The 27,371-nt window shown below is 44.0% G+C and overlaps 1 protein-coding gene across 1 annotated transcript in view; it reads right to left on the bottom strand.

The window, feature by feature from the left end:
• TNNI3 (troponin I3, cardiac type) overlaps positions 1-27,371 on the bottom strand; it is a 61,162-nt gene that overhangs the window by 24,980 nt on the left and 8,811 nt on the right. Inside the window, exons 3-5 of the mRNA XM_085614356.1 lie at positions 23,332-23,463; positions 21,744-21,833; positions 21,399-21,584 (exon numbers count right to left, since the gene is read on the bottom strand). Coding sequence (XP_085470482.1) covers positions 21,399-21,584; positions 21,744-21,833; positions 23,332-23,463 — 408 coding nt within the window. The remainder of the gene's footprint in view (positions 1-21,398; positions 21,585-21,743; positions 21,834-23,331; positions 23,464-27,371) is intronic.

Below are 27,371 nucleotides of genomic sequence, written 5' to 3'. Positions count from 1 at the left end.
ATTGCTTTCCCTTCTCCCTACGGTCTCGGTCTGGTCAAACAGCAATCAGGCCTAGAGCTATCCTGATCTCTCTTAATAACTTTCTTGCCCGTGAAGCTGTATTTGAGTTAGCATGCCCCCATAGAAAAAGAGCTGGGAAAGGGATGGAGTTTCTTGTTAGGCCAGATTATTGTCATCAAACGGTCGAGAAACGCTGGCAACTCCGCCAACTTATTGCACCATTTCAGGCCAAAGGGGCCCAAGCCTTTTTATTAAACCCAGCCAAGCTAACAACTCTCCACAAAGAGCACACTAGATTTTTTACTACTGAGATATTAGCTAAGGAGTTTCTACAATCTCTTTGAAAAGCAAAAGTTATTAATCTCACATTTGCAGTTATTGATCTGGGCTACGCTTAATTCATATCAGATTTTGCTAGGTTTGTTGAGATGTGATGATGTGTAAGATGTGTCTGCTATTATGTGTATAGGGCCGCTTTCTTATGGTTTTTTTTTCTGACAAAACGTTGGTTGGTTACATTAGAGAGGTATGTCCCCTTCTTTCTTCCTTTTATTTTTTCTGGGCTATACCCTATGACACCCTATGAGCGGTATCTCGTTTTCTGTTACAGGGATAAAAGAATGTTAGTGCGCCTGTATATGTGTTATGGCGATGTTTTTCTATTTTTCTTTCTCTATTTTCAAAAGCTGCAGTTAAGGCTCATTTTTCGCACATGGGGTGCCATATAGGTGTGGGAGGCCGTTCTGGGTGGTGGGAGCTCAACATCGTTAGGACTATCAGTTCTAAAGCCTCATTGAAGGGGTGGGGCGGGTTTGGGTGGGTGGGGGTGGTTGGGCAGAGGGGTTGGGGGGAGTTGGAGGGGAGAGGTGGGGACAAAAAAAGAACAATAATCCACAACATCGATGAAGTTTAGAGAACTTTTAGAATGTGTTTTTTTAGATCTGAGCAAATGTTGGTATATATATGGAATTTATGGCTAAGCTAGGACTTAGAGTCTGTACACTAAATGTTTGTGGGTTAAACAATTATAATAAAAGGCAAAGAGTGGTCGCAGAGCTGCGTGTGATTCAGCCTGATTTAGTGTGTCTGCAGGAGACACATATATCATGGGGGAAACGGAAGATCCTGTCAGAATTGGGCTACGTAGTCTTAGCATCCTCGAAGCAATCAACTATGACTACGGGTGTAGCAATTTTAGCTAGGCCAGCAATTCAAACAACGGGCCATATAGCGGTTGATGTTCAGGGTCGCTGGGCTATTTTGGAATGCGTCTTGGGGGAGCAAAGTTTACCCTATGCACTGTATATGGCTCTAATCTTGATGAGGCCCCTGTTCTTGAATACTTAAATGGGGAGCTTGCTTTATGACCTGCTCCGTTATTGCTCTGTGGCGATTTTAATATCAATCTGAGCCATACAGATTTTCAATCCTGTGGCCGGAACTATAAAGGTAGGAAGCCAAGGGTCTTTAAGGCCCTATACCATTTGTTAGCTGATCATGGCCTAATGGACGTCTGGAGCAGTTTACATTTGCAAGGCCCGGGGTAAACGTTTTACTCTTACCCACATAACAAACTAGTACGGCTTGATTCTTTTTTTGTATCCCCGCTATTATTTGCAGGATTAAAAATATGAGTTTATCCAAGGATCACATCGGACCATGCACCAGTAGTATTGGATATCCCGGTACTTGGTACATGTGTAGCCTCAAGAGGCTTCACTTTTGATAGCAAACATCTTCTGGATAATGTTTTTATTGAGCACATGAAGGTTTGGATAAAAGACTTTTTTCAAATCAATCGACACTCTATGGAATGGGGGGTTGTCTGGGACACATTTAGAGGAGAAGTCCTGAGCTATCGATTATATAAACAAAAACAGGCCAAACTGGAGGTGCAGGAGCTATATAACGAACTTAAAACAGCTGAAGAGAATTTGGCAGGTGGGATAGCAGCTGGTAATAATATTGTAGCTCTGCAAACCAATTTGGCTAGATGTAAAGCTAAAATAAATCAGTTATAGAGTAATGAAAATGCTTTAAAATATCAAACCTATAAAAAAGACTGTTACGAATATGGGGAGGCCACTGGGCGATGTTTAGCCCAGAAGCTACATATGAAGGAAGCTGGACAAAGAATCACTGGCGTGAAAAATGCCTCAGGGGACACAGTTTATGACCCCCATGAAATCCTTAAGGTCTTCTTCGACTTTTATACAGAACTGTATACAGGGCAAAATATTGGGCGACAGCCTTTGGATTTAGGGCTTCCATCCTCGCTGTGGGAAAAATTGGATCAGGAGGAAGCTGAGATGTTGGATAGCTCTATTACTTTAGATGAATTAGAGCAGGCCATTAACAGCTTGGCGACTGGAAAAGCCGCAAGCCCGGACAAACTCCCCCTGGAAATTTATAAGACTTTTTATCAAGATCTCAAAACTGACATGCTCGTGGTTTTCCAAGCAGCATGAACTGGCAAGGTACCGCGATCCTGGGACGAGGCTAAAATCATTATATTTAAAAAGAAAGGTAAACCATCTGATTTACCAGGGTCCTACCGTCCGATTTCTCTTGTCATCTGTGACGGTAAAATGTATGCAAAAATTCTTGCAACTCGGTTGGCGAGAGTCATATCCCCCCTGGTCTCTTTAAGGCAGCACGGTTTTATGCCGGGAAGGGGAACTGTAAACCATATCAGCAGAGTAGGGACCCTACTTCACGTAGCACAGGTAGAGTCTAGGGATCTAGGATTGAACCTGCTTGATGCTGAAAAAGCATTTGCCCACGTTTCGTGGGACTTCCTCTGGGGGGGCCTACAGCAAATGGGGTTTGGTCAGGGAAACATTCAGGCTCTTCAGGCCCTACATCGATCTCCCACAGCCAAAATATGTTCAATGGGGTGTTTTTCTGAGGCAATTCAGATTTCCAGAGGTACACGACAAGGATGTCTCTGCTCCCCGCTTTGTTTTGCGCTTTATATCAACCCTTTTATAATCATGTTAGAGTGGAGCAACCATATTGTACCCTTTAATGTTCAACAGGATCATTGCTGTGTTTTGGCATACGTCGATGATATCGCGATTGTAACATCTAGTCCATGTACGGCTGTACCTGAAATCGAACAGCTGGCACAGGAGTTTGGCGCCGTTTCAGGTTACAAACTTAATACATCCAAAACCCAAATTCTGTGCACGAGCCAAATTTTGGGGAATTACCCTAGAGTTGTCAATGAAGCCTACATATTTGCGCTTTAAGATTCTGGCCACTGTAAAAGAGATAGTCGATGTTAACTTGGGCAATATTGTTGGCAAAGTGAAGCTATCACTTGAGAGGTGGGACAGCCTGCATCTCTCCTTGGTCGGCAGAGCTAACGTACTCAAAATTAATATTTTGCCTTGGATACGTATTTTTTTAGGGCAGTCCCCCTGGAAGTATCTTGTGGACAACTTCAACATTTGCAATCACTGTGTGCCAGATATATGTGGCCCCCAGGGAAACCACGTAGAGCCGTTCTGTTTATGACTCTTCCTCGAGCGACAGGAGGGTGGTCGGTCCCCGACTTTGCTCTCTATTATTATGCGTGCATTTTGTCAAATATACACATATTATTGACTGGAGAGGAAGTGAATAATTTAGCCGAGGCCCCCTCAATTTATCAGATGCTTTTGGGTTCTGAGGTAAACAACTGTCTGTTTAAGAGAATTGACGGAAGTTTTTATAAAAGAACCCGCTTCTGGGAGCAGTTTTCAAAGTTTGGAATACAGTCAGAAAGAACTTACAGATTCCTGGGGTTTCTGACGGGGTCTGCTTGTCATTTTCATGCTTGGCGGATAAGTATCAATTATACAAAATCCAATTTTTCAAATTGTTACAAATAAGGGACTTCTTAAATAAACACCTAATCAGTTATACATTGTATGAGATTGTAGAAGCTATTAGGCGTCAGGAAAACATTGGTTCTCTGTACAAAATATTGTTAGCAGCCAGATCGGACGACTTAGAGAAGTATAACTCTAAATGGGGAAGCTGGCTGGGAAATCAATCGGTTTCTTTAGAGTAGTCGATTGATATCGCAGGGAGAATTTTTTTGGCAGCTAATTAAAAAACCCATTATTATAAAACACTATTCAACCTGTACCATACTCCCACTAAGATGATAAAATGGGGGGGGGGGGGTCAAAATGACGGGAAATGTTTTTTTTCGGTGTGGTGCAGACGATGGCGATGTTCTTCATATATTTTATTTATGCTCCACTCTGACTCCTCTGTTAGGATCTATAGAAAGGTTTTTATCAGAGATCACTGGAGTACCAATTAAAATTTAAACTTCCATGATGCTGTTAGGGATTTGGGATTACGTCAAGGAATTCCAAGTATACATTTCACTATCGAATTTTCATTGCCAGGGCTGTGGCACGGATATCTATAGCTTCCTTTTGGCTATAGCAGGAGGTCCCATCTTTTGAAATGTGGCGGGACAAGTTTTTAACATCTTTAATATGGAATTTAGTCTTTATTCTGTTAAAGGGTCCAGAAAAAGAAAGGTTGGTCTCTATGTGTGGGGGGCAACGATTGATTATATGGCAGATTGACATTAGTGTGTATAGGGAAGGAGATTTAAATCCTTAGGTTGTTTTCTTCTCAATGCTCGGTATTTCTGGCTGTATTAACCAACTCTATGATGGACTGAGATTAATGTCTGTATAGGAGGATGAACTGAAATACTATTGTGCTATGATTTAAGACATATGTCTATTTGTATTTTGATGCTATGGATTTCTTAATAAAAAAAAATATTTAAAAAAAAGAATTACAATTATCGGCCCTGGGGACATGTAGTACCACTTTACTAGGGTGTAACAAGTAAGTTAAATCTGCCAATTGGGCGTAAGTCAAGGTTACCATCTTTTAAGGAGTCAGCATATGCACTTTAGCACTGGTCAGCAGTAGTAAAGTACACAGAGTCCAAAACCCCACAAAAACGAGATCCGCAAAAATTGAGGTGTAAATCAAAATGTTTAGAGGAAGACAAACCTAAGACTGACTGGTCTATCAATCACAGAGATTTAAAAAGTCTAAAATGTTGTCCCTGCTTTATTCTCAAAATTGTAGTCAAAAACTTAAAAACTGATTATGGTTGGCAAAATTGCCTCGGTGGGGTAACCTAACGACAGAGCCTCCCACACACCATTTGATTCAGTACTTACATATGTCGGGGGAAGGGGGCTATTTGATACATTGGTTTGCATTGTCCCTCCGTCAGCATACGGCGATTTCATTGGACCCCCCTAAAACAACATTGGGAGGATGCCCTGGGGCGTGCCCTTTCGGAGAAGGAATGGATGGCGGTGGTGGAAGGCCCGACATGCGTCCCTCGCAACCAGCGCTTTCAGCAGATACAATACTTTATTCTGCACCGAGCATACCTCACCCCTGCCCAGATAAATAAGTATTTCCACTGCACTGACTCAGACTGCCCCAGATGCCGTTTGCCCAATGCAGACCTACTGCACATGCTTTGGCATTGCCCTGCCCTGGGGGAGTACTGGGCCGACATAGCGACCACTTTAGCCCACTGCACCAAGCACATCATCCCTTTTCAAACGGAAGTGTATATTTTGCTCCTCTTCAAGAGGAGCATGAGTGACAGGGTCACCTCACAATTCTTAGACCTGGGCCTAGTCACAGCAAAGCGCCTGATCACTAAGAGATGGAGGGCTTCAGTAGCACCGCATGCACTGGCCTGGCGCCGCTCATTGCTCAACTGGGCCAGAGCGGAGGGAGTGGCCCTGCACAGGGAAGACCTGCTGGGACTTCGCAAGTTTCCCCTAGCTAGTGGTTGGGGGACTATTGTGAATGATCTACAGAAGCTAGCCGCACCCACTGAGGATGTACAAGACGAGTCGGAAGTCCAAGCAGCTCTAAGGCCAAAAATAAGCTGTCACTATGGCGATGGCATAGTTGGGGCAGTGTCCCTCAATCTCTACTCAGCTATGCATAACATAGTTGATTAACACATACTACAAGCAGATAAACACCTGATATAGTACCTTGCGGCTATAGGTCACGGGTGGTTTCCCTTTCCCTTTGTTGAGTCATTTTGTCCTCATTTTGTTGAACCCTAAGCTCACTGCTCAGAGAAGTGTTACACCATGCACAGATCATCAATGATCCACATACCACGCAGGCTGATTACACGGTTACTCCTCCATTCAGGTGACCTACCGATACAGACTTCTTTAATCCCTCATGCATATCACATCAAACACATACTATTACCGCTGTTTCATCAACAGTCGGCATGCTAAAGTGATTACTCTTTATGTACGGTGGCATTGATCTGTTGTTGTAATGCAATGTTGTAAGAATTAAAATGACAGTAAAAAGATTTTCCAGGATATCACAAATGACAGCTCAAAACTCCATGGTCAACAGAAGAGAGTGAAAATGCCACCAGTTTGCAAGTGCACATGGTCTCCCTGAACTTGTTTCCACCAACACCACCACCAGTAACCGCACAGCTTGGACTGAGGGGACAATAGTCACCTTCTGAGAAAAAGGGCACATTTTGGACGCATTTCTGATGAAGAACAGAAATGTGAAAAGCTGGGACACCTTCAGTGGACTTCGACTGTTGAACTCTCTGGAGGAAAAACAGGTTATATGAGAAAACGTACCGGGTATCACTGCACACCCTTTCCAGAGCATACAGAGGACTTTTATCCAAACAGCAGATGTTAACTGAAATTTAACACAGACAAGAGCAAGAATATCTTCCCATGAGCACCATTTTTATGTTGTACGACATAGGCAATGCAAAGTCTCAAGTGAAGAAGGAAAAAACCTGGGCTTCAAAACTGATGCAGATCTCTCGAACTCTGCCCTGGTCAGCAGAGTCTCATCAACATTTCTTTTACCTGAGAGTACTAAAGAAAATCCACCACAATCTCACCACTAGCTACCAAACTGCAGCTATTTTTAATTATTGGCTTGATATTGTTCTTGAAAATTCCCTTTAGTCCAGTGTCTTCTTTTGATAAGGAGTCTGAACCCGATTCTGGAAGTCACTGCCAGCCTACCTAGTGGTGCAGCGAAATCTGATTGGGTATCAGCTTTGCTTACAGTCTAAACTGGTTGTCTGCAACCAGACAGTTCTCTTTAAAAGCTTGTGGATTACAGATTAAGCAACATAGTCACTTCCTAATAGTTTCCATCAGTTGTATTCCATTCCTCCATCTACACTCATTCTGGTTCCTAGGTTTGAAAACAAATACCTTCATTCCATAAGCAAAGGACGGGGGGCTGGTTGTGTCTTTTTTGTGATGCAACACACTTTGTGGAATGGCCTCCCTATGTCTCTCTGTTTCATCAACTACTTTTTCCAGTTTCAGAAAGTAAAAACATTTCTTTCTAAGATGAAACCCTTTAAATTCCTGCAATTTGTGTTTTTTTAGGTATATGCTTTGAGACTGTCAAATTCTTTATCTCAATAATGAAACTGCAAGCTACAAGAAGCCATAAAATAAACATGTGTAGGAGTAATGTTACCTAATACAATTAATATTTCTATTTGGAAGTAATATATATACTTGAAAAAAAAAATGATTGGCAAAATTGCCTCATCATATTTACAGACAAACTTGCAAAAATATGTTTTTTTTGGTTAGACAATACCCTGCAAAATTACTGCATGGGAATTGTGAAAAACTGGATTATTTTTTGGGGTGGACAGTAGTCCACCACAAGTAATAAAGCCAGTATTCTTGTTAGGTCTAGTAAAGGTTTCAGTACTTTAAACATGAGCTCAACCCCTGGTAGCCATGGAACAAAGCAGACAGGCTTAACTTAAGAAAATGTGTAAAGCATTTAGAAGCACCAAACCATTTAAAAAAATTGAAAACACAACACAATAAAATCCCCACTCCAATTTATAAAAAATAGAGAATATTTTAATTAACAACATTATACCAGAGAGGCAAAAGTCCAATAAGGGAACTGTAGGCATGCATTTTCATAATCTTTAATGTAACTAGCATCAAAAAGCATTAAGCTCCAATAGTGGTCATCTCATCGTGTTTGACTGGGACCTAGGTGCCATTTAAGGCCAACTGCGTTGGAGCGCAGCTCAGTTACAGAAGCCAGCTTCGGCCCGGTCAAAAGTTTTACCTTCTGACTTAGTCCGTGAAATGGAAGTCAAAAATCATCAGCAGGGCAAGGCAGCAGGCTGTGGACAAGAAGAGCTCCACGAGGCAGGATAACCAACTGACAAGGTCCCGGTGAAGCTGCTGACTTTTGGCAGGACAACTAAGTACAGGAGAAATTCAAAGCCGAATAAGGTCTCACATTGACAGAATACTTTTGGTGCCTACGCCAGTGAAGAGTTCTACATTAAAACTTAGTTCGTTTTTTGGAGCTCAGACTCTTCCAGCAGGGCAAGGCTGCAAGTTGCAGCCAAACAGGGCTCCAGAAGGCTGAATATCCTCTCAACAACATCCCACTGAAATGCCTTTGTGCTGAATTGGCAGGAGATGGCGCTAGTGTGAGCACTCTTCCTCCCAGCCGCCACGCCACATGCTACGTGTAGGAGTTCTGACCAACAGCATTTGGCGATCGGCGATCGGCAAGCTGACCTGACCTGTAAGGATTGACACCTGGCAGATGTCCGCGGCGGTCTCGTCGGCGTTCAAACCCGAGCTCCGGACATCCAGAGCTTTTCTCCACGCTTGGAGCGGCAGTAGAACGGCAAAAACCCGAGCCTGGATTTCTGCGACATTACGTTTTTTCTGCAGCGCGAGGCCCGCTGCTGACAAGGGCTGGACGGCTGCCATTATCGCTGGCTGGACCCGAGAGTGTTTCAAGCTGCCGGGCAGTGGTAGCAGAAATGGCGAGGAGGAGCCCGAAGTATTGTCCCGGAAGAACTGCGGCAGAGAGCGTGGAATGACTACCCGCTAACAGAAGACTTATAAATTAAAGTCAGCGGTAACCCATGAGGAGCCAGAGAAGGACAAAATGGAGAAAATGGCGATTAAAATAGACCCTCCTCCCAAAGGTAAAAGGGATGCAGGGACCAGTAAAAAAAATATGGGAAGGCAAGGAGGAGCAAACATTATAAAAGAGACTGCAGCGGGAGGTGCTGGGGGTTCTCCATGTATCACCAAGCATTTTACTGTTCTTAAAGTGCCATCAGCACCTACCTCCACCTCCACCTCTACTGACTTAAGCTCACCTGCTGGGGGTAACTTAGATAACCCAAAACTACATGGTCGCAAGCTACCTGACTGGCTGAATCTAGAACAAGGGGCCACACAACCAATCTTGCAGCCGGTCACGGATGATTCTGGTGGAGGGCCTCTCGTGAGTGAGATAGAGCGGGTTTTGCCCATTACCTGTGCCCAAGATACTCCTCCTGCTACTGCTACCGCTGCCCCGACTACGAAGCTGTAGGAAAGACTCCCCGGGTGGAAAGAGAAGCTGAGGAAAGAGGCCCTGAGCACCTGAGCACCCGACCAATAGATCCACAGACCCCAGATCTAATGGTCGAGAATTTCTTTTCTGTCTCGGATGGATCTATGTCTGGAACAGGAAATGAGTCCCATCAGTTGAACAGAAAGTAGCAAGTCTGAAGGAAAAAGTTCCGACCCCACATCTAGAACCATCTAAAAGAAAAAGACTAGGAGTAAAAGACGTAGCCAATTGAAGTGGGACTATTCCGATTCATATGGGCAACTGCCCGTGGGGGCCTCCAATCTTCAACATGAAGCGAGCCCACAGCTAACCGCTGAAACCTCGACTGAGCCCTCCTTGTCCTCTATTCTTGACTCCATTAAACAATTCCAGGAAGAAGTAAGATCAGACAATCTTGCCGCCAAGGGGGCGTCCCAAAAACATCACGGTGGCATCAGGAAATTAAACAAAATATGCACCGATATTGGCGATTGGGTCTCAATGGTCGAAGGGCGAACGGAGATCCTTGAAACTGAAATATCCCAAGTAAAGGAACAAGGAGCTTCCCACGAAGCTTGCCTCACTGACTTAATGTCTAAATTAGAGGAACAAGAAAATAGGTTATGGAAAAACAACCTGAGGCTGTTGGGGATACCGGAAGGCGTGGAGGGTGAGGACCCCAGAGGATACATCGTCAAATTACTCTGGGCCGCTTTCCCATTACAAACTAGTTGGAACTGGGATCAGGAAATCCAAAGGGCACACCGTTTCCCTTTTAATTTGAAACAAAGGCTTGATGGCAGTAACATTGGAAATGAGAAACCTAGGGTATTTTTGGTTTTCTTTGGAAATTTTCTTTTGAGACAACTGGTATATGACCAGGCCAGGCCTAACTCCCAGAAAGAAGTAGGCGGAATAAAAAAAAATTCCAAACCAGACTTCTGCCATGCAACAGTCGAGCAAAGATGGCGACTGCGCCAAATGATAACTCCCCTACAACAACAAGGAGCTCAAGTATTTCTAATGACCCCAGCAAGACTGAAAATAATACACGAAGGATCGACCCGGGTTTTTGTATCTGAATTTAAAGCTGGAGAGTACCTGAAAGATATCGTGGGGAGGAAGAAAAAATGAGGCTCGAAGCTAAAGACCCTGATATGGACTACTCAAAATTTAATGCGATGGGGGTCCTAACTGTTTTTTCTTACTATAAACCTTTTTTGCATGCTTCTTCTTCTAATTTTTTAAGGTTATTTTTATTTTTTTCACATCACTGGGAGGTCAGACTAGCCTAACCTTGCCGACCAGAGGATCAAAAACTGAGTGGGTTGGCGACTGGGGTCTCACACTTGTTCACCATCCTTTAGGGTTCCCCTGGCTGTTTTTTCTTGGGGGGGGCTGAGGGAGGGAAGAGGGGTCCGTAATGAATGCAGTGGGTTTAAAACTTAAAATGTTGACTCTATTTAAAAATTTTGGTTTGACATCTTAGGAAAAACTGCACTCGCAGTGATCTGCAGGAGAGCGGGATGGGGGGTGGGATGTGGGGCTGGGAGGGGCCGGGAGGTGGGCGGTGGGGGGAGGGGGACGGGGGGAAGTCAATTATGTGTGGTTTAATTAGAGGGGGAAACAACTTTAAAAGAAAATTTTTTTTTTGCTCTTTTGAGGAAATAAAAACAAACAGTAAAAGTGGGCTACGGTCCCTGAGAGCCATATGTAGACTATGCTTAAAATAAGATAATGAATACACCAAATAAACTTAGAATTGTATCGATAAATATCTGCGGCTTGAACGACTTTCTGAATAGACAAAAAACTGCTCAGGTACTGCGATTAATGGGGGCGGATATAGAGTGTCTTCAAGAGACTCACATCGAAGGGGGTCAGAAATCTCTGCAGAATTCTTTAGGATTTAAAATTCCCGGGGCAACCTCGCAGGGCGCTTGGGCGAAGGGAGTTGGGATCTTGGTACGGAAAACACTACCTCTAGCAGTGAATCAGGTAAAATCTGACACATTAGGGAGATGGGTGATTGTAAGGTGCTCTCTTCCTTCTAATTTTGCTTTCACGATCTGTTCTATTTCCGCAAGTAATTTAAATGACCATAGGGCAATTAACTGCATAAATGAAGAACTAGTGCATTGGCCGCTCCAGGTAATCTTATGTGGCGACCTAAATTTAAATCTGCCTAGTGCCTGGAAGTCGGATGAATCCTGGAGTTACAGAGGAAGGAAGCCTAAGGTTTTCTGGGCAGTGCTTAACTTGATAAACACCCACAGCTTAAAAGATGTCTGGGCCCACCTGAAACCTGATCAAAATGGTTTCACTTTTTTTTCAGCCCCTCATCTGTCGCTGGCAAGGCTTGACTATTTTTTTGTCTCATCTTCACTAACTCATGATTGTTGTATCGATACAGCTTCCCGACTACTGTTGGATCATAACCCGCTCGTTTTAAATCTAGAGGGATGGGTCGATCAGGGGCCAAGCTCGAACTGGACATTTGAAAAGGCACCGCTATATGATAAAAACTATCGAGAATATATGGCGGGCTGGATATGGGAGTTCCTGAATATAAATGTCGGGACTGCATCAACAATGGTGGTTTGGGATACCCTAAAGGCAGGCATAAGGGGCGAGACACTTAGGTGCCGATTCCGATCCGTTAAAAAAATTCCCCGTACGACTCGTATCCGGATTTTTTTCCGTACGAATCGTACAAGTACCGTACAAACTGGCAAGTATGATTCGTATGGGAAAAAGTCCATACGAATCGCAGTGGGAAAATTCCCCCACACGTTCTCGGGTCGGAAAACGTGTCCGACACGTCCCCGGACGATTTTACGTACAAATGTGATAACCCAAGTCCGAGCGCGCAAGTACGATCCGTACGGTGCGTCCGAAGTTACAACCGTAAGGAAAAAACACCGTACGAACCGAACTGCAATAGCAACCATGGAGACATGTGCCCGCATACGCGACGAACACCCCCCCCCAGCCCCCCCTATGTACGGTGCGTACCCCCACCCGTGTATGTACGAGTCGAACCCCCACCCGTGTATGTACACCCGTGTATGTACAAGTCGTACCCCCACCTGTGTATGTACACCCGTGTATGTACGAGTCGAACCCCCACCCGTGTATGTACACCCGTGTATGTACGAGTCGTACCCCCACCTGTGTATGTACACTCGTGTATGTACGAGTCGAACCCCCACCCGTGTATGTACACCCGTGTATGTACGAGTCGAACCCCCACCCGTGTATGTACTCCGGTGTATGTACGAGTCGTACCCCCACCCATGTATGTACGGTGCGTACCCCCAGCGGGTACGCACGGGTGGGGGTTCGACTCGTACATACACGGGTGTACATACACGGGTGGGGGTTCGACTCGTACATACACGGGTGTACATACACGGGTGGGGGTACGCACCATACATGGGGGGGCTGGAGGGGGTGTTCGGCGCGTACCGGGCCCCCTTTTCCTCACGCTGCGTGGCGTACTTAGCTTTTCCGGCACTTTTTGGGTGCCGTAAAAATATTGCCGTCCGGATTGCTGTCAGTACGAATCGTACTTGCTGGTACGTAAACTGCTGTCTCACTCCGTACGAATGTCGCGTATGCACTGTCCCGGATCACATTCGTATGTATTTATGTATTTTTCAGTCGGTCGGTGTTTTTTCCGATTCGTACGGAAATGGTGTTTCCGTACGAATCGTACTTGCATGTTTGTAGGGTCTTTTTCCCGGGTACGAGTCGGACGGAGAAAACACTCCGTCCGACGATTCGTACCGGGTTTCTCCAGGATTGGAATCTACACCTTTGTTTTTCAATCAGGCGGAATAAAAAAGAGAAAATACATGCTAATTTATTACAAAAGCAAATGATAGACGCGGAAAAAAAATAATGCAGGCAGTTCAGGCAGGAACAGGAATAGAAGAGGCACAGATAATGGTTTCAGTTATTAAATCAGAGATGGGGACTGTCTCAGCAGAGAAAATAGCTGCTAGATGGGCAGCGTCAAGAGAAAAACTCTACGAATGGAGCGAACTTATTGGTCACCAGCTAGCCATCTCTACTAGACAACAGATAACTGCGAACATCATCACCTCAATTAAAACAGACACGGAGGGGATAACCACTGACCCTAAGAAAATAGAGGAAGCCTTTAGGAAATTCTACGAGAAGCTATATATAGAAGAGACTGTAAGGTCTATTGAATGTAGAGAAAACAAGATTAGTGATTATTTAGAGACAACACCAATAGCTAAGCTTAATATTGATAAACATGATATAATGGAAATTCCTCCAATATGGGAGGAGATCACAGTCGCATTAGCTAGTCTCCCAGATAATAAAGCTTCCAGTATGGATAGCATTCCGGTTGAATTTTATAAAGTTTTCTCACAACAAATAAAAGACCTCTTCACTGATGTAGTAAGATCCATCTTTGACGGGGCCTCACCGCCGAACTCCTGGTCATCTGCTAAAATTGTAATATTTCCCCAAAATGATAAATCACCCCTGGAGATGTCATCATATAGACCCATAACGCTAATAAATACCGATTCAAAAAATGTTTCCAAAGTTATTGCCTTTAGATTATCTTAAAACATCGAGCCACTTCTTTGTAGCTGCCAACATGGGTTTATCCCCAAAAAAGGCACTGCCGAACATGTCCCATGACCCTATTTGATGCCGCAGAAGTGACAGGAGACCCAATCTCACTAATCCTTCTAGACGCTGAAAAGGCGTTTGATCGGGTCTCCTGGCAATTCTTGTGGGCTATCATGCGGCGGATTGGTTTCGGTCCGAGGATAGTTCAGGCTCTACAGGCATTATATAAAAACCCTACAGCTAGAATATTAATTAATGGACACCTGTCCAAGAAAAAAAAGTTATCACGAGGAACGAGGCAGGGGTGCCCCTGCTCCCCTCTACTTTTTGCCCTTTACCCTCTGATTAAAAGAAATGAATTAAACCCCGCAATTTCACCAGTGAGTAGGTTTGGTATTGACACAAAGATCATGGCTTATGCCGACGATTTAGCTATAATAACACCTGAACCTAAGTCGGCTATTAAGGCCCTGGAGCAAGAAGCTCAAGAATTTGGAACGATCTCAGGATATGCCCTTAATAAAACAAAAACGCAGATTGTTATAAATGAGAAAATAATCTGGGAGGATGACAGAATCACCAAGAAAGCCAAATATTTGGGAGTCAACATAGTCTCTGATCTAGACTTATTAGTTAAAGAAAATCTGACCCCGCTGGCAGCTGACATGAAGAAATCACTCCGAAAAATTAATAACGTACACCTTACAATAATAGGGAGATGTAATGTTTTAAAAATGACTTAATTTCCTAAATTACTTTATTTTTTTCAGACAATCCCGCTAGATTTTAACAATCACATGCTCTGAATTTTTTGACAAATTTTTTCTCAGTTCGTTTGGGCCTACTCACAGCCGAGAAGGGCTTTCAATCTTCTTTCTCTACCCAGAGGCAGGGGAGGGTGGGCTCTCCCCAACTTAAAACTATGGGGCATATCAACAAGGGCTTAGGGGCATATCAACAAGGGCTTTTTCTCTGCTTTTTTGGCTTTAAAAGCCAAAAAAGCAGAGATAAAACTAGCGCCCTATCAACAACAGGGTGCTAACACGCAAATTTGCATGTTAGCACCCTTTTACTCTACGCTTCCCCTTGCATCTCTAATGAGATGCAAAGGGGGCGTTCCAGAGTAAAATAATAGGAGAAATGTCGCTAAGCGACATTTCTCCTATTATCAAGAATGTCGCTAACCCTGTTAGAGACAAAAAAAGCAGCGCTAACCGCGGTTAACGCTGCTTTTTTACGTCTGCTAATTTTCAGACTTAGCCATGATATCCTATGGAAGGAGGATATCATGGCTAAGTTTGCCTGTCCCTATCAACAAGGTAACGTGTGATTATCGCTGGGTTTCCAGCGATAATCTCACGTTAGCTTGTTAGCGTGTAGATTTTTATCGCTATTGAGATAAGCGCTGCTAATAGCACGCTATCTCAGCGATAAAAATTCACGCTAGCCGGCGATAATTATCCTCACGCTAAGAGCGCTGAGCGATAATTACCGCCGGTTGTTGTTGATATGCCCCTTTATTATTGGGCTGCTGCTCTGCAATACAGCTCTGAACTATTGCATGAGGATTGTATTCTAAGTTCATCAGGATTGCCTTCTCCTTATTTTTTACTCCTTGGGGAAAACGTTAGGGGCTGTCTTTGGCATCACTTGGAATTCAGCTATTACAAGCGAGTTAGATTTAAAACAATGACTAGTGCTTATCGGGTCTCTTTTAACATTCGCAAATTGGTTGGATTGGCTAAATTAAACTATTATACCCCTATCAGAAATAATGATAATCTACCACGAATCTTTAAAAATGTATACCTTCAACAGTGGTATTTGGCAGGTATCTCCAGACTAGGAGATTTGATTGGCTCAGATGGCATTCGGCCATTTGAAGATCTGAAAATCTGCTATAAATTGAAAAACAATCAGATATTTCAGTATCAAGCCGTCGCAAGATATCTAACAAACAAAACCAGGGGCTCAGCAGGGTTTGCAAGGATAGACCTTTTAGATAAACTGCTTGGTTCTAATTTACCAAGGATAGGAAACATATATTAGATGCTGAATAAACGACGACCTGATGACTTAAACAAAATAGATGCGAAATGGCAGCTGAAACTAAATGTTCCATCTAACACCTTCTGTGCTGCTCTGGGCCTTGCGCAAACATATCTGCTATCACCAGTCTGTTCGGGCTGGACTGTTCCCATGGGGCACAGGGTCAAGACTGATTTGCATATGGCTGGGTTCAAACTGGAATGGCATGGTGAGCAAAAAAACGATGGATTTAGGCCCAGATCTCTGTACTGGGGTGAATGTATGACATTGTTCTGCATTCTGTCCATCAATTGTTGTTTTTGCATCTGTCACCCCGAGTGGGAAGGGTATGCTCAGACGTGAGTCCCGTGCTCTCCATGCCACTGGAATCAAGCTATCCTGGCTGAAGAGGGCTGAAAGCCCGAACCCGGTCCTAGGATGCTTGTTTCCAGTCCAGGGAGGACCTGGCTTGGCAGTTCGGGCTGGACTGTTCCCATGAGGCACAGGGTCAAGACTGATTTGCATATGGCTGGGTTCAAACTGGAATGGCATGGTGAGCAAAAAAACGATGGATTTAGTCCCAGATCTCTGTACTGGGGTGAATGTATGACATTGTTCTGCATTCTCTCCATCAATTGTTGTTTTTGCAATTGTCACCCGAGTGGGAAGGGTATGCTCAGACGTGAGTCCCTTGCTCTCCATGCCACTGGAATCAAGCTATCCTGGCTGACGAGGGCTGAAAGCCCGAAACCAGTCCTAGGATGCTTGTTTCCAGTCCAGGGAGGACCTGGCTTGGCAGTTCGGGCAGGACTGTTCCCATGAGGCACAGGGTCAAGACTGATTTGCATATGGCTGGGTTCAAACTGGAATGGCATGGTGAGCAAAAGAGTGATGGATTTAGGCCCAGATCTCTGTACTGGGGTGAATGTATGACATTGTTCTGCATTCTGTCCATCAATTGTTGTTTTTGCATTTGTCACCCCGAGTGGGACGGGTATGCTCAGACGTGAGTCCCGTGCTCTCCATGCCACTGGAATCAAGCTATCCTGGCTGACGAGGGCTGAAAGCCCGAAACCGGTCCTAGGATGCTTGTTTCCAGTCCAGGGAGGACCTGGCTTGGCAGTTCGGGCTGGACTGTTCCCATGGGGCACAGGGTCAAGACTGATTTGCATATGGCTGGGTTCAAACTGGAATGGCATGGTGAGCAAAAAAACGATGGATTTAGGCCCAGATCTCTGTACTGGGGTGAATGTATGACATTGTTCTGCATTCTGTCCATCAATTGTTGTTTTTGCATTTGTCACCCCGAGTGGGAAGGGTATGCTCAGACGTGAGTCCCGTGCTCTCCATGCCACTGGAATCAAGCTATCCTGGCTGACGAGGGCTGAAAGCCCGAAACCGGTCCTAGGATGCTTGTTTCCAGTCCAGGGAGGACCTGCCTTGGCAGTTCGGGCTGGACTGTTCCCATGGGGCACAGGGTCAAGACTGATTTGCATATGGCTGGGTTCAAACTGGAATGGCATGGTGAGCAAAAAAACGATGGATTTAGGCCCAGATCTCTGTACTGGGGTGAATGTATGACATTGTTCTGCATTCTGTCCATCAATTGTTGTTTTTGTATTTGTCACCCCGAGTGGGAAGGTATGCTCAGACGTGAGTCCCGTGCTCTCCATGCCACTGGAATCAAGCTATCCTGGCTGACGAGGGCTGAAAGCCCGAAACCGGTCCTAGGATGCTTGTTTCCAGTCCAGGGAGGACCTGGCTTGGCAGTTCGGGCTGGACTGTTCCCATGGGGCACAGGGTCAAGACTGATTTGCATATGGCTGGGTTCAAACTGGAATGGCATGGTGAGCAAAAAAACGATGGCTTTAGGCCCAGATATCTGTACTGGGGTGAATGTATGACATTGTTCTGCATTCTGTCCATCAATTGTTGTGTTTGCATTTATCACCTAAATTGCAAGCACAATTTTACAAGACGGGCTATTTTTTATATATAACTCCTAACAGGATTGCTAAATGGGCTACTGGCTGTGGAACTACTTTCCCGCGGACTCCGTGCCTATGTTTGCTACATGCCCAAAGCTAGAGCCATTACTGACAGAAGTACAACGATTTCTAAGCAGAGTTCTTCTATTAGACATCCAACTTACACCAACTACTATTATGTTAGGACTATATGATATGATCAGTCTTAAGGAAGGGGGTGCACTATTGTTTGTTGCAATGACCATTCTCTGGATTTGTATTGCTATGTATTGGAAAGACATGAACCCTCCTTCTTTCGGCCAATGGCAAGCTATATTGCTTGTCACCTATAGACTAGAGAAGGCAATATAAAGTAAATATAATAAATATTGTTAATATTTTCGGACCTGGGGTGGGGGGACGTTGTTTGGTGAAGAATTAATTGTCTTTGTAATCTGTTGGTAAAGCATATAAATAAAAATTTTTAAAAAAACTTAAAAAAGAAATGCCTTTGTGCTGCAGAAAAGCTCAGAGAAGGAGCAACAAAAATCTTTGGGCCCATTTGCAACACACCGTCTTTGGATTAACTTGGAAGGTTGGTCCCGGTCCTCCGGAGGATTTTGAAGACAAAAAGGTTTAAAGTCCCAGGTTTTTCAGACTGTTAGGAGAAGCATACTTTGACACAGCACAGGGTTCTAGAACCTCAGAAACAGCACTTGGGAATCAAGACTGACTCCCGCAGAAGTGACCACCAGGGTTCAGGGCAGGTCCTGTTGGAACTGGTCAGCTTGGCTCTTTAGGAAAACCGGTTTCTTACAGCTTTTGTATTCCTGTCACTTAACAGGAGGTCAGCCAATTGACCTTTGGACTCCGGTTATTTGTCCTTGATACAAGTGGGAGCAGGTCCTGCCCATCAGATCTCTTCACAGGTGTCAACAGCAGGTGCAGTCTTGTTTCTGTCTTCTACAGATCCAGTATTGTCCTGAAGACGGTACCTAGGGGTGTCACATTTACGGCTGACACTAACTTGTGCGTGGGGAATACTCCTGGCCCCTCCATTACCAATAGAGAAAAGGGGTAACTCTATTAACCTTTGCAGCAGTTTCTGTTTGCCTTACAGTAAACAATCACACTCTACTTAAATCCAACATGACCGAACCCTTTCTCCTCTGTTCAGAGTCTATGTCCCCACCCAGAGGTGTGGTCATGATAATGAACAGTCCCCTCTTCCTTTGTCACTATAAACCAGTTCTGCGGGAAGCTCCCATCCTGCTGGCAGTGAGGCTCGCCTGACTAGGAGACCAAAAGAAGGGGCTGGCCCAGGTGTTAGATATGTCTGCCTATGACAGGAGAGGTCCCTTTGAAGTTAGTCAAGTTCCTGGGCCCAACCCATAGGCCATCCTGTCAAGGGAACAACAACACCTCCCTACCTCCAAGCTCTGGGAACAAATTCACAACTCATCAAGGAAGCTATTCCGCTCCTGGGAAACAGTTTGAGCTCATGCAAATGGGCCTCTAGAGGCTTTAGGCAGGGAAAAGTAACTTGCTAAAAGTCTCTTTTATTTGAAGATAGCACACATTCAATTTTACAATTACATTGGATTTAAAATAACTATTCAAAAAGTCTTTGAATTATATTTTAGCTGTTTCATAACTGACATTAGCATTATTACGTGCAATAAGGTAATCCAATGGTTTTCTTTGGAACAGCAAGCCTTGCTACAGTGCAAATATTTTTTGGGGCTTGTACGTTGTAATGAAATGTGTAACATTGCATTTCTACATGTTTGACTTTTAAATAACATGCATCATGACTTAGGGCTTATAATGCCTATATAGAGGTGACTTTTTAACATTTAAAAGGAATGTTATGACCCCTCAAAAGGGTTTATTTTGACAGGTCAAATCGCAATTTTAAAACTCCCACAGCCAGGCTACAGTGGTACGCTTAGTTCCATACTTCACATTGTCACTGTAGTGGTGGCACGATAGGTGCCTCAGTCCACCAGTGACATTTAACTTATAGTCACTGGGTACAATGTGTTACAAATACTATGTACTTAGAGTTAAACTAAATATGCAAATTAGCAGTATAACCAATTTTGACATGTTTTAGGGGTCAGAGCACATGCACTGGGGCCAGGTTAGTAGATTCCCAAATGCAAAGAGTCTGATAAACTAGGGGTGTGGGAAACATGCATAATATGCTGTAGCGGTATTATGCAACATTATGACAAATTACGCGAAATTGCACAAAATGCATCTCACACTTGAAAAAAATACCTGAATGGTCCATTTGGGTAAAAAATCAACTCAAAAATTGATTTTCCAGTTGATTTCTGGTTGTTTGTGTTCAAAACACGTTAACTCATGTGCAGATTTGTAGTTTTGCTCAAAACAATTACCCAAATGTTTTGCTTGGGTAAAAATCTACGTGAAACGTTTGTCGAATGCCTACATTAAAGGTACTGTCAGTCATGTTCAAAACACTGCCGATCACATTCGCATTCAAAAGATATGTGGCATAATGGTGTAATCGCAGTCATTTTGCATACATTTTGTTATGCATGATTACCAAAATGATGTCAATTGCGCCAGCGAATTAAAATTTCACCCAGGACTGAAAAAACTTAAACAGCAGCATCAGTCCACAAAAATGGGGGTGGTCATGCAAAAAGATTCATTTAAGTAGGTAAATGAATAAAAGTGGTTTATTTTAATTGAGCAGTACTACAGTACTACCCCACTTTAATTTTCAGAGAAGAATTTTGCAGCATTTTTCCCCTGAATGAATGTACTTCCTCAATTTCTTTGCAGTTCACCCACACTATGGAAGTGTGGAATGACTCTGTAAAATCCGAATGAACAGAGATTTTAGCTGTAAATGTTCTTTTTGCGCAACATATATTGTATATCTGCATGAACAAAAGAAACCTATTTACCTGCATTTTTTAAAAAATAAAACGGCTTGAAAATTTTGCTCTTCCATTTCAATCTGAATCCTAAATGTAGCACATTAGGAATGGGTATCAAACTTCTACACATCCCCACAGTAAAGGCAAAGTAGAAAATGTAAAAAAAACAAGAGGGTTGATTATAAACAGACAGACCATTTTTGTCAACATAATGGAATTGCATTAACACATTTTACATCATTCACTGCCAAACAGGAAAGGGAATGAAATGGAAACGTCATTATATTTATAGGGTTAAAATAAGAAATATTCTATCACAGTAAGGGAGAGTTAGCAGGAAACAAAGCATATATGCTGAAAGCCTCCTATCTTCTGGCTCTTCTGGCACCCTATTGAGACTTAATTTTAACTATCATGGTAGGTTCTCTCATACCTTATCCACGTCGTCCTTCTTCACCTGCTTGACCTGCTTCAGGTTGGCCCGGAGGTCCATGGCAGCCTTATGCTTGGTTCCGAGGAGCGCCCGCATCATGGCGTCGGCTGAGAGGCGCACCCTCCTCAGCGCTGGGCGCTTGAACTTGCCACGAAGGTCGAAAATCTTTTGGTTCAGGTCTTTGATCTGTGAGGGAGAGGAAGATAGGCCTCATAGTGAGTTGGTTGAAATAGAACCCATAGCGGGTCATCTGTGAAGTGAGCAGAAGAAGAGGCAGGCTCTGAATGAGATACAGGTAAAGACACCTTGAAGCAGGGTGGCTGGGCATTGTTTCTGTGGCCGTACCTCTGTAATGTTTTTGTTGACTTTCGCCTCCATGTCATATCTCTCTTCATCCATGACATCAACCTGGGTGTGCAGCTGCCTGCAGAGGTCCTGAATGAAGGAAGAACAAGGGTCAATGCGGATACAGAGAAAGGAACAGAGTGGGCCCAGCTTACAGGCAGGGGAGAAGCTTAGTCAGTGAGATACAGGGGGGTGTGGACCTCAACTTTCCCAATGAAAAAAGCAGTGGGCCGCAGGTAGAAATGGGTGAGGTGACCAAGGTCCGGGATGGACTGTTGTAATGAGGAGCTTGGTCAATACAGATTTGCATTAGGTGGACTCATGAGTCTGTTTTAGAGTTTTGCAAACAGGTGTTCTCCTACAACAGCGACAAAGTACCCTGTCCGCCAAATCAAGGTTCGCCGGCCTGGTTTTGAATCGGGCCATCTGCCAGATGCTGACAAAGTAAAATGTACTCAGTCGGTGTAAAACGTCCTCTGACATCCCGATTCAGTAGACACCATTGATGGTAAGCCATCTGACTGTCCGCCCTATTTATGTTGGCCGATCTGGTGACATTTTTTTTACTGCCCGTTGACTGGGAGGGACAGTGAAAAAAGAAAAAAATATTCCCCCACCATGGGAGGGGAGTCATTACTTTTTTTATTTTCCAGAATAAACTCCTGCTTTGCAATTTTGTTTTTGAAAAATAAAAAACGTTGGGAAAGTTTAACGGCTGGCCGTTATGTTTGACGGAGCCATCTTTCAAACCTTTCCTACATTGAGAGGTATTGCCATGACAGTTGTTCCTGCCGGGGCTGGCAGACTTTTCTACATTAGGCGGGCAGAGTAAAGAGAGGTTGGCAAATATAAAGTCCTCCGCCACACTGTTTGCCTTTACTCTGTCTGCCAAATCCTAAATCAGGCCCTCTTCTAGAGTGGCACAGTGGGCAAAAAACATTTGTTTGCAATGCTACCCCCAGCGATTGCCAGTGGTTTGATTATTGGCAAACATTTGTCCCATCTCATTTGACATGTTTGACTGCCAGTGGTATGCCTGGAAGAATGAGACTGGCGCAGCATTCCAAGCCTACGACTGCCAACGTTTGTGAATTTTAAAAAGTAGTGCATTTGCATCCATTTAAGAAATACTTCTTTTTATATTTACGTTTCTATATTTACGTTTCTGATCCTCAAACTGTTAGTCACCAACACAGACATAGCAAACCCGACTCAGAGCCCCTAGACCCAATTACCAATCCCAATATGCATTTAGCTGGGGGGTGTCACACCCCAAACACCATTCCCTAAAGTATCCCCTGCCTACAGCTAAAACAGGAAATATCCCTGCCAGCCGGTGCTGGTGGAAGACTACTATGGCTTGCTAATCATTCACACATCAGGCGCACACCTGAAATAGTGCCTGGAGTCTGAAAAAAAGCCGGATTAGCATATTGTCTGTCCATAATTTGAATTTCAGATTTTAGCATAATTCATTATTATTTAGGATTTCTAGTAGCAATCTAGCGAAGTTTTCCTGAGGAAGTTCCCTGATGAGAACATGGTCGGTCTGCGCCCCCCAGCGGCGAGAAGCTGCCACAGCTCTTACCTGCAGCTCCGAGAGGGAGAGCCCAGATAGCTGCAAGGGCTCGCAGTGTTCGGCCAGGTAGCGCTCCTTCTCCCGAGCCCGCTCATCTTCCTCTTGATCCATCTCGTTCTTTGCGATTTGCAACATTAAAGACTATCGTGACAAGGAGAGGGACGCGGAGATGGGCGGGGAAGGCAGGGCAGTAATAAATGAGAGAGAGAAGAGACCAAGACCGGAGAGATGGAAGGAGGAAAGACAGAAGGAACCAATAAGGTGAGGAAGAAACAAGGAAATAAGGGAAAATAGGACAAATGAAGAAAGACAAAGACAAAGTGAAGAAGGACGGAAGAAAGGAAGCAGAAAGGAAAAGAAAAAACGAAAATGAAAGAAAAGAAATTACAAAAGGAAGAAATTAGGATCACAGAACAACGAAAAGCAATGTACAGTAACAGGAAAGGGAAGAAAAGGATGGGAAAGGGAGAAAACAAAAGATCTGGTAAATGGAAAACACCAAGACACATGACCAAAATTGACATTGAAACCTAGCGTGTGGTTTTTCGGCATGAACCTGTGGGCTGTACAAAGCTCGAATCGTGAATGTGTGCCGAGTACAATTCCTTTCATTGGCTCCATAGTCCACTAAGTAAGGTTAACCTTTTGGGGCAGATCTACAAGCCCCTTATGCCGCCGGTGTGTCACGTTGCGTGACACACCAGTGGCGAAACCTACTGCATGATATTTACAAGCACACGTAAAGCCACCCTGCGTGGCTTTACGTGTGCTTTTAAACATTGCCCCTTTTCATGCAACACTTTGCGTGTAAGGGGCGTGACATGGGAGTTGCTGTGGGTGTTCCCATGCAACACCCATGTCCACTGATACATTTCCAGATTTACGAGGAATCGTAAATCTGGAAATGCGTCAGAATGCTAAGCCACCCTAAGGGTGGCGTAGGGAGGTGCAACGAGGAGAAATGTTTTTATTTTTCCTTGTTTTTTTCCTCTTTCAACGTGTGCTGCATTCTACAGAACACATTGGAAGAGGAAATCACCTCAAATTATTGTTTTTGTGTAGGAAGGTACCACTTCCTGCACAAAAACACTATCCCCACGACGCAGGCATCCTTGCACCATGGTGCAATGGTGCCTGCGCCGGCTCATGGGGCAGTTTGTGCGCCAGCGCAGGGGGAAGCACAGAGAAGCGACATTGTGTTGTAAATATGTCGCATCCCTGTGCTTCAAAACTAACGCAGCGCAGGGAAATGATTTGCTGCACCGCGCTGCGTTTGTTTATTTTAAATCTGCCCTGTAGTTCTTGTCCTTATGCTTGTACATTTAACGCACATATGTGTTCTGCAGTTTCTTGCTGCAAGCACAAGAGAGAAGCAAGCACAGTCAAGCCAGCTCAGATACATGCAACCAACAACTCCAACCAGAAGGAGACACAAATGCAGACGTACGCTATACAAACATCAATAATACAACATATATAACATAATCATTACCACTGGAATTATGCGGCAGGAGTGGGTCTAATTATGAGGCACGGTTGAGTAAATCATGCAGCAAGAAAAGCTAAATTATGCGGCATAATGTAGCACACTTTGTAACAGTATTACTTCATTAGTTTGCTGTTTTTAAATTTGGAAACACTGGGCATATGTTACACCTCATTACTACCCGTTTAACACTCAAATATAGCGATAAGCAACAGAAGGATGACCAGTCCAGCTGTGTAAAAGGCATTCCACCGCCCGGCAACATGTGTCACTGCATTTTTAGTAACTTTTGAACCATTTGAGCTAGAAACAAAAATGTTTTGTTAAAATTTGAAGATTATACGGAAGATGATGGATTATGTGGCTAATGCGGCTAATCTATAATTAAGCAAAAATCGACATGGCCACACAATTGCATAATTCCAGTGGCCTTGAACATAATGAGAAAGTCACAGGTACAGGCAAAGCCACTGGTTTCTTCCCACTTCACTAACCACAAGAACTGCAGTAAGGTAGTTCTCCTCACTTGACTCCGCAGGATAGCTGAGAGAGCTGACAGACAATAGGACTTGGTTTTGCTTTGCCCAGCACAGCCTCAGACCCACTCCTGTTAGAGTGGGGTCTGATATGGCACCAAGCACACTTTTGCTGGCAGATCATCGGCTGTATGGCTTTTCGCCATTTTTCTTTACGTCCTTTTTTTTATAGCTCTGTTAAGTAACTTCTGTCAGAGACACCTAGAAAATGAATGCAGAGCGGTCACCAGCTAGTTGCTTAAGAATACTGCAACTCTGTCACAAGGTTCTATATCTCCTGCCTTCATCTTCTCTATCTGTAGCAGAGGTGCAGCGGTGATTAGTAAATCAATGGTAGGAGGCCGTTAGTAACTATGGGGCATATCAGCAAGGGCCGGCGATAATTATCGCTCAGCGTTCTTAGCGTGAGGATAATTATCGCCGGCCAACTCTTGAATTTTATCGCGGAGATAGCGTTCTATTAGCAATGCTTATCTCCAAAGCGATAAAATTCAGAGCGCTAACAGCCAAAAGTGAGATTATCGCTGGAAATCCAGCGATAATCACACAACTTTCGGCGATAGCTTGCTGATAGGGCCTCACATACTTAGCCATGATATCCACCTTCCATAGGATATCATGGCTAAGTCAGTTTCAAAGCAGGCGTAAGGAAAGTAGCAATAACAGAGGCTATCGCTACTTTTCTTGTCGCTATGCTGCTTTGAGTGAGGCTTGATAATAGGAGAAATGTCGCTTAGTTATCCTGGGGAGGAATGCCCACTTTGCATCTCATTAGAGATGCAAAGATGGGTGTTAAGGGAAATGGTGATCAGGCAAGGTTTCACGCGATAGCGTGACCTTCCTGATAAGGCGATAAAATTATCGCCGCTTTTCGTCCAAAAAGACGCAAAAGCGGCGATAATTTTTTATCGCCTGCTTGTTGATATGCCCCTATATGCTCTTTATCTTTGTCTTTCCAGGGTGGGTTTATGCTTATCATTTTATGTTTCCATCTGGTAATTGTAAAAAAACACCTTCTTTTAAAATCCACATCTCAAAGTCACTTAGAGAATGAATTTTAGAGTTTTTACCCAAGGCTATTGTAGCTTACATAATGGGCCTCTCTTAGCTGTTCAAATTGCAAGGGAAATATGTCAGTTTGTGCATTTGTTTTTCCAATCAGTTTGGCCATAAATCTGGGGAAAGTCGACTCAAGAACCGGAGGCCATCAGTTCTCTCTCACCGGACTAGGCCTGCAGTGCATTCTGCCAGGCTCCTTGTGGAACGTTTACAGGCTCTGAGGGGACCTTCTATCAGTTTTCTTACAGACTTTTTATAGAGTCACTAAAGATACGTTATTAGTTTTACCAGATAGGCAGTATGAATTATTGGTCTCTATATTGAATTTCTGCTCGACTTTCAGTGCTTTCAGTGCCCATCTGTGAGTTTCAACATGGAATTCCTAGAGAGCGGCCAATGCCCCATTTATCAGTTTCCACAGGAGCCCCAATAATCACACCGATCTTGCTAATGCACCTCTGCAGAATCCCCAGCATCTTCTTATTGGCTGGATACTGTTATTCTCTTAACTTTCTCTGTGTCTTTTCATTGCCTCTGATATGAATTCTTATCGATCACTCTTTGTAGGAAACTCCCAATGGGTCGCGGTGCTTCTCTATTGGTCTGCCTAAGAAATCCCTCCACAATTCTAGGTATACCATTTTGCTCTTGGTCACCTTAAAGCATTCAGCCACAATTTCTCGAATCTTTCTTTTGGATTCTCTTTTTTTACCTGGAGGTCCGTAGCACCTTTTCTTGGTCTCTATAGTGAATTTCTACAGTATTTCTAAAGCATTGTTACTTGTCTCACTTTTGACCCTGGCCATACTGCTTCATCCTAGTACATTCGCTCAACAGCGCTTGTGCTGCTCCCTGCCCATAACTTGGCAGACTTATCCTCGGCTGACCAGGCGTCCCGGATTTGCCCGGACAGTCCCGGGTTTTCACCAGCTGTCCCGGCAGATTTCAGGAAATTAAGCTCTTGTCCC

This window comes from Triturus cristatus, chromosome 7 (assembly GCF_964204655.1).
Source record: "Triturus cristatus chromosome 7, aTriCri1.1, whole genome shotgun sequence".
Classification (NCBI taxonomy): domain Eukaryota; kingdom Metazoa; phylum Chordata; class Amphibia; order Caudata; family Salamandridae; genus Triturus; species Triturus cristatus.
This window is presented reverse-complemented; position numbering and strand designations above follow the sequence as displayed.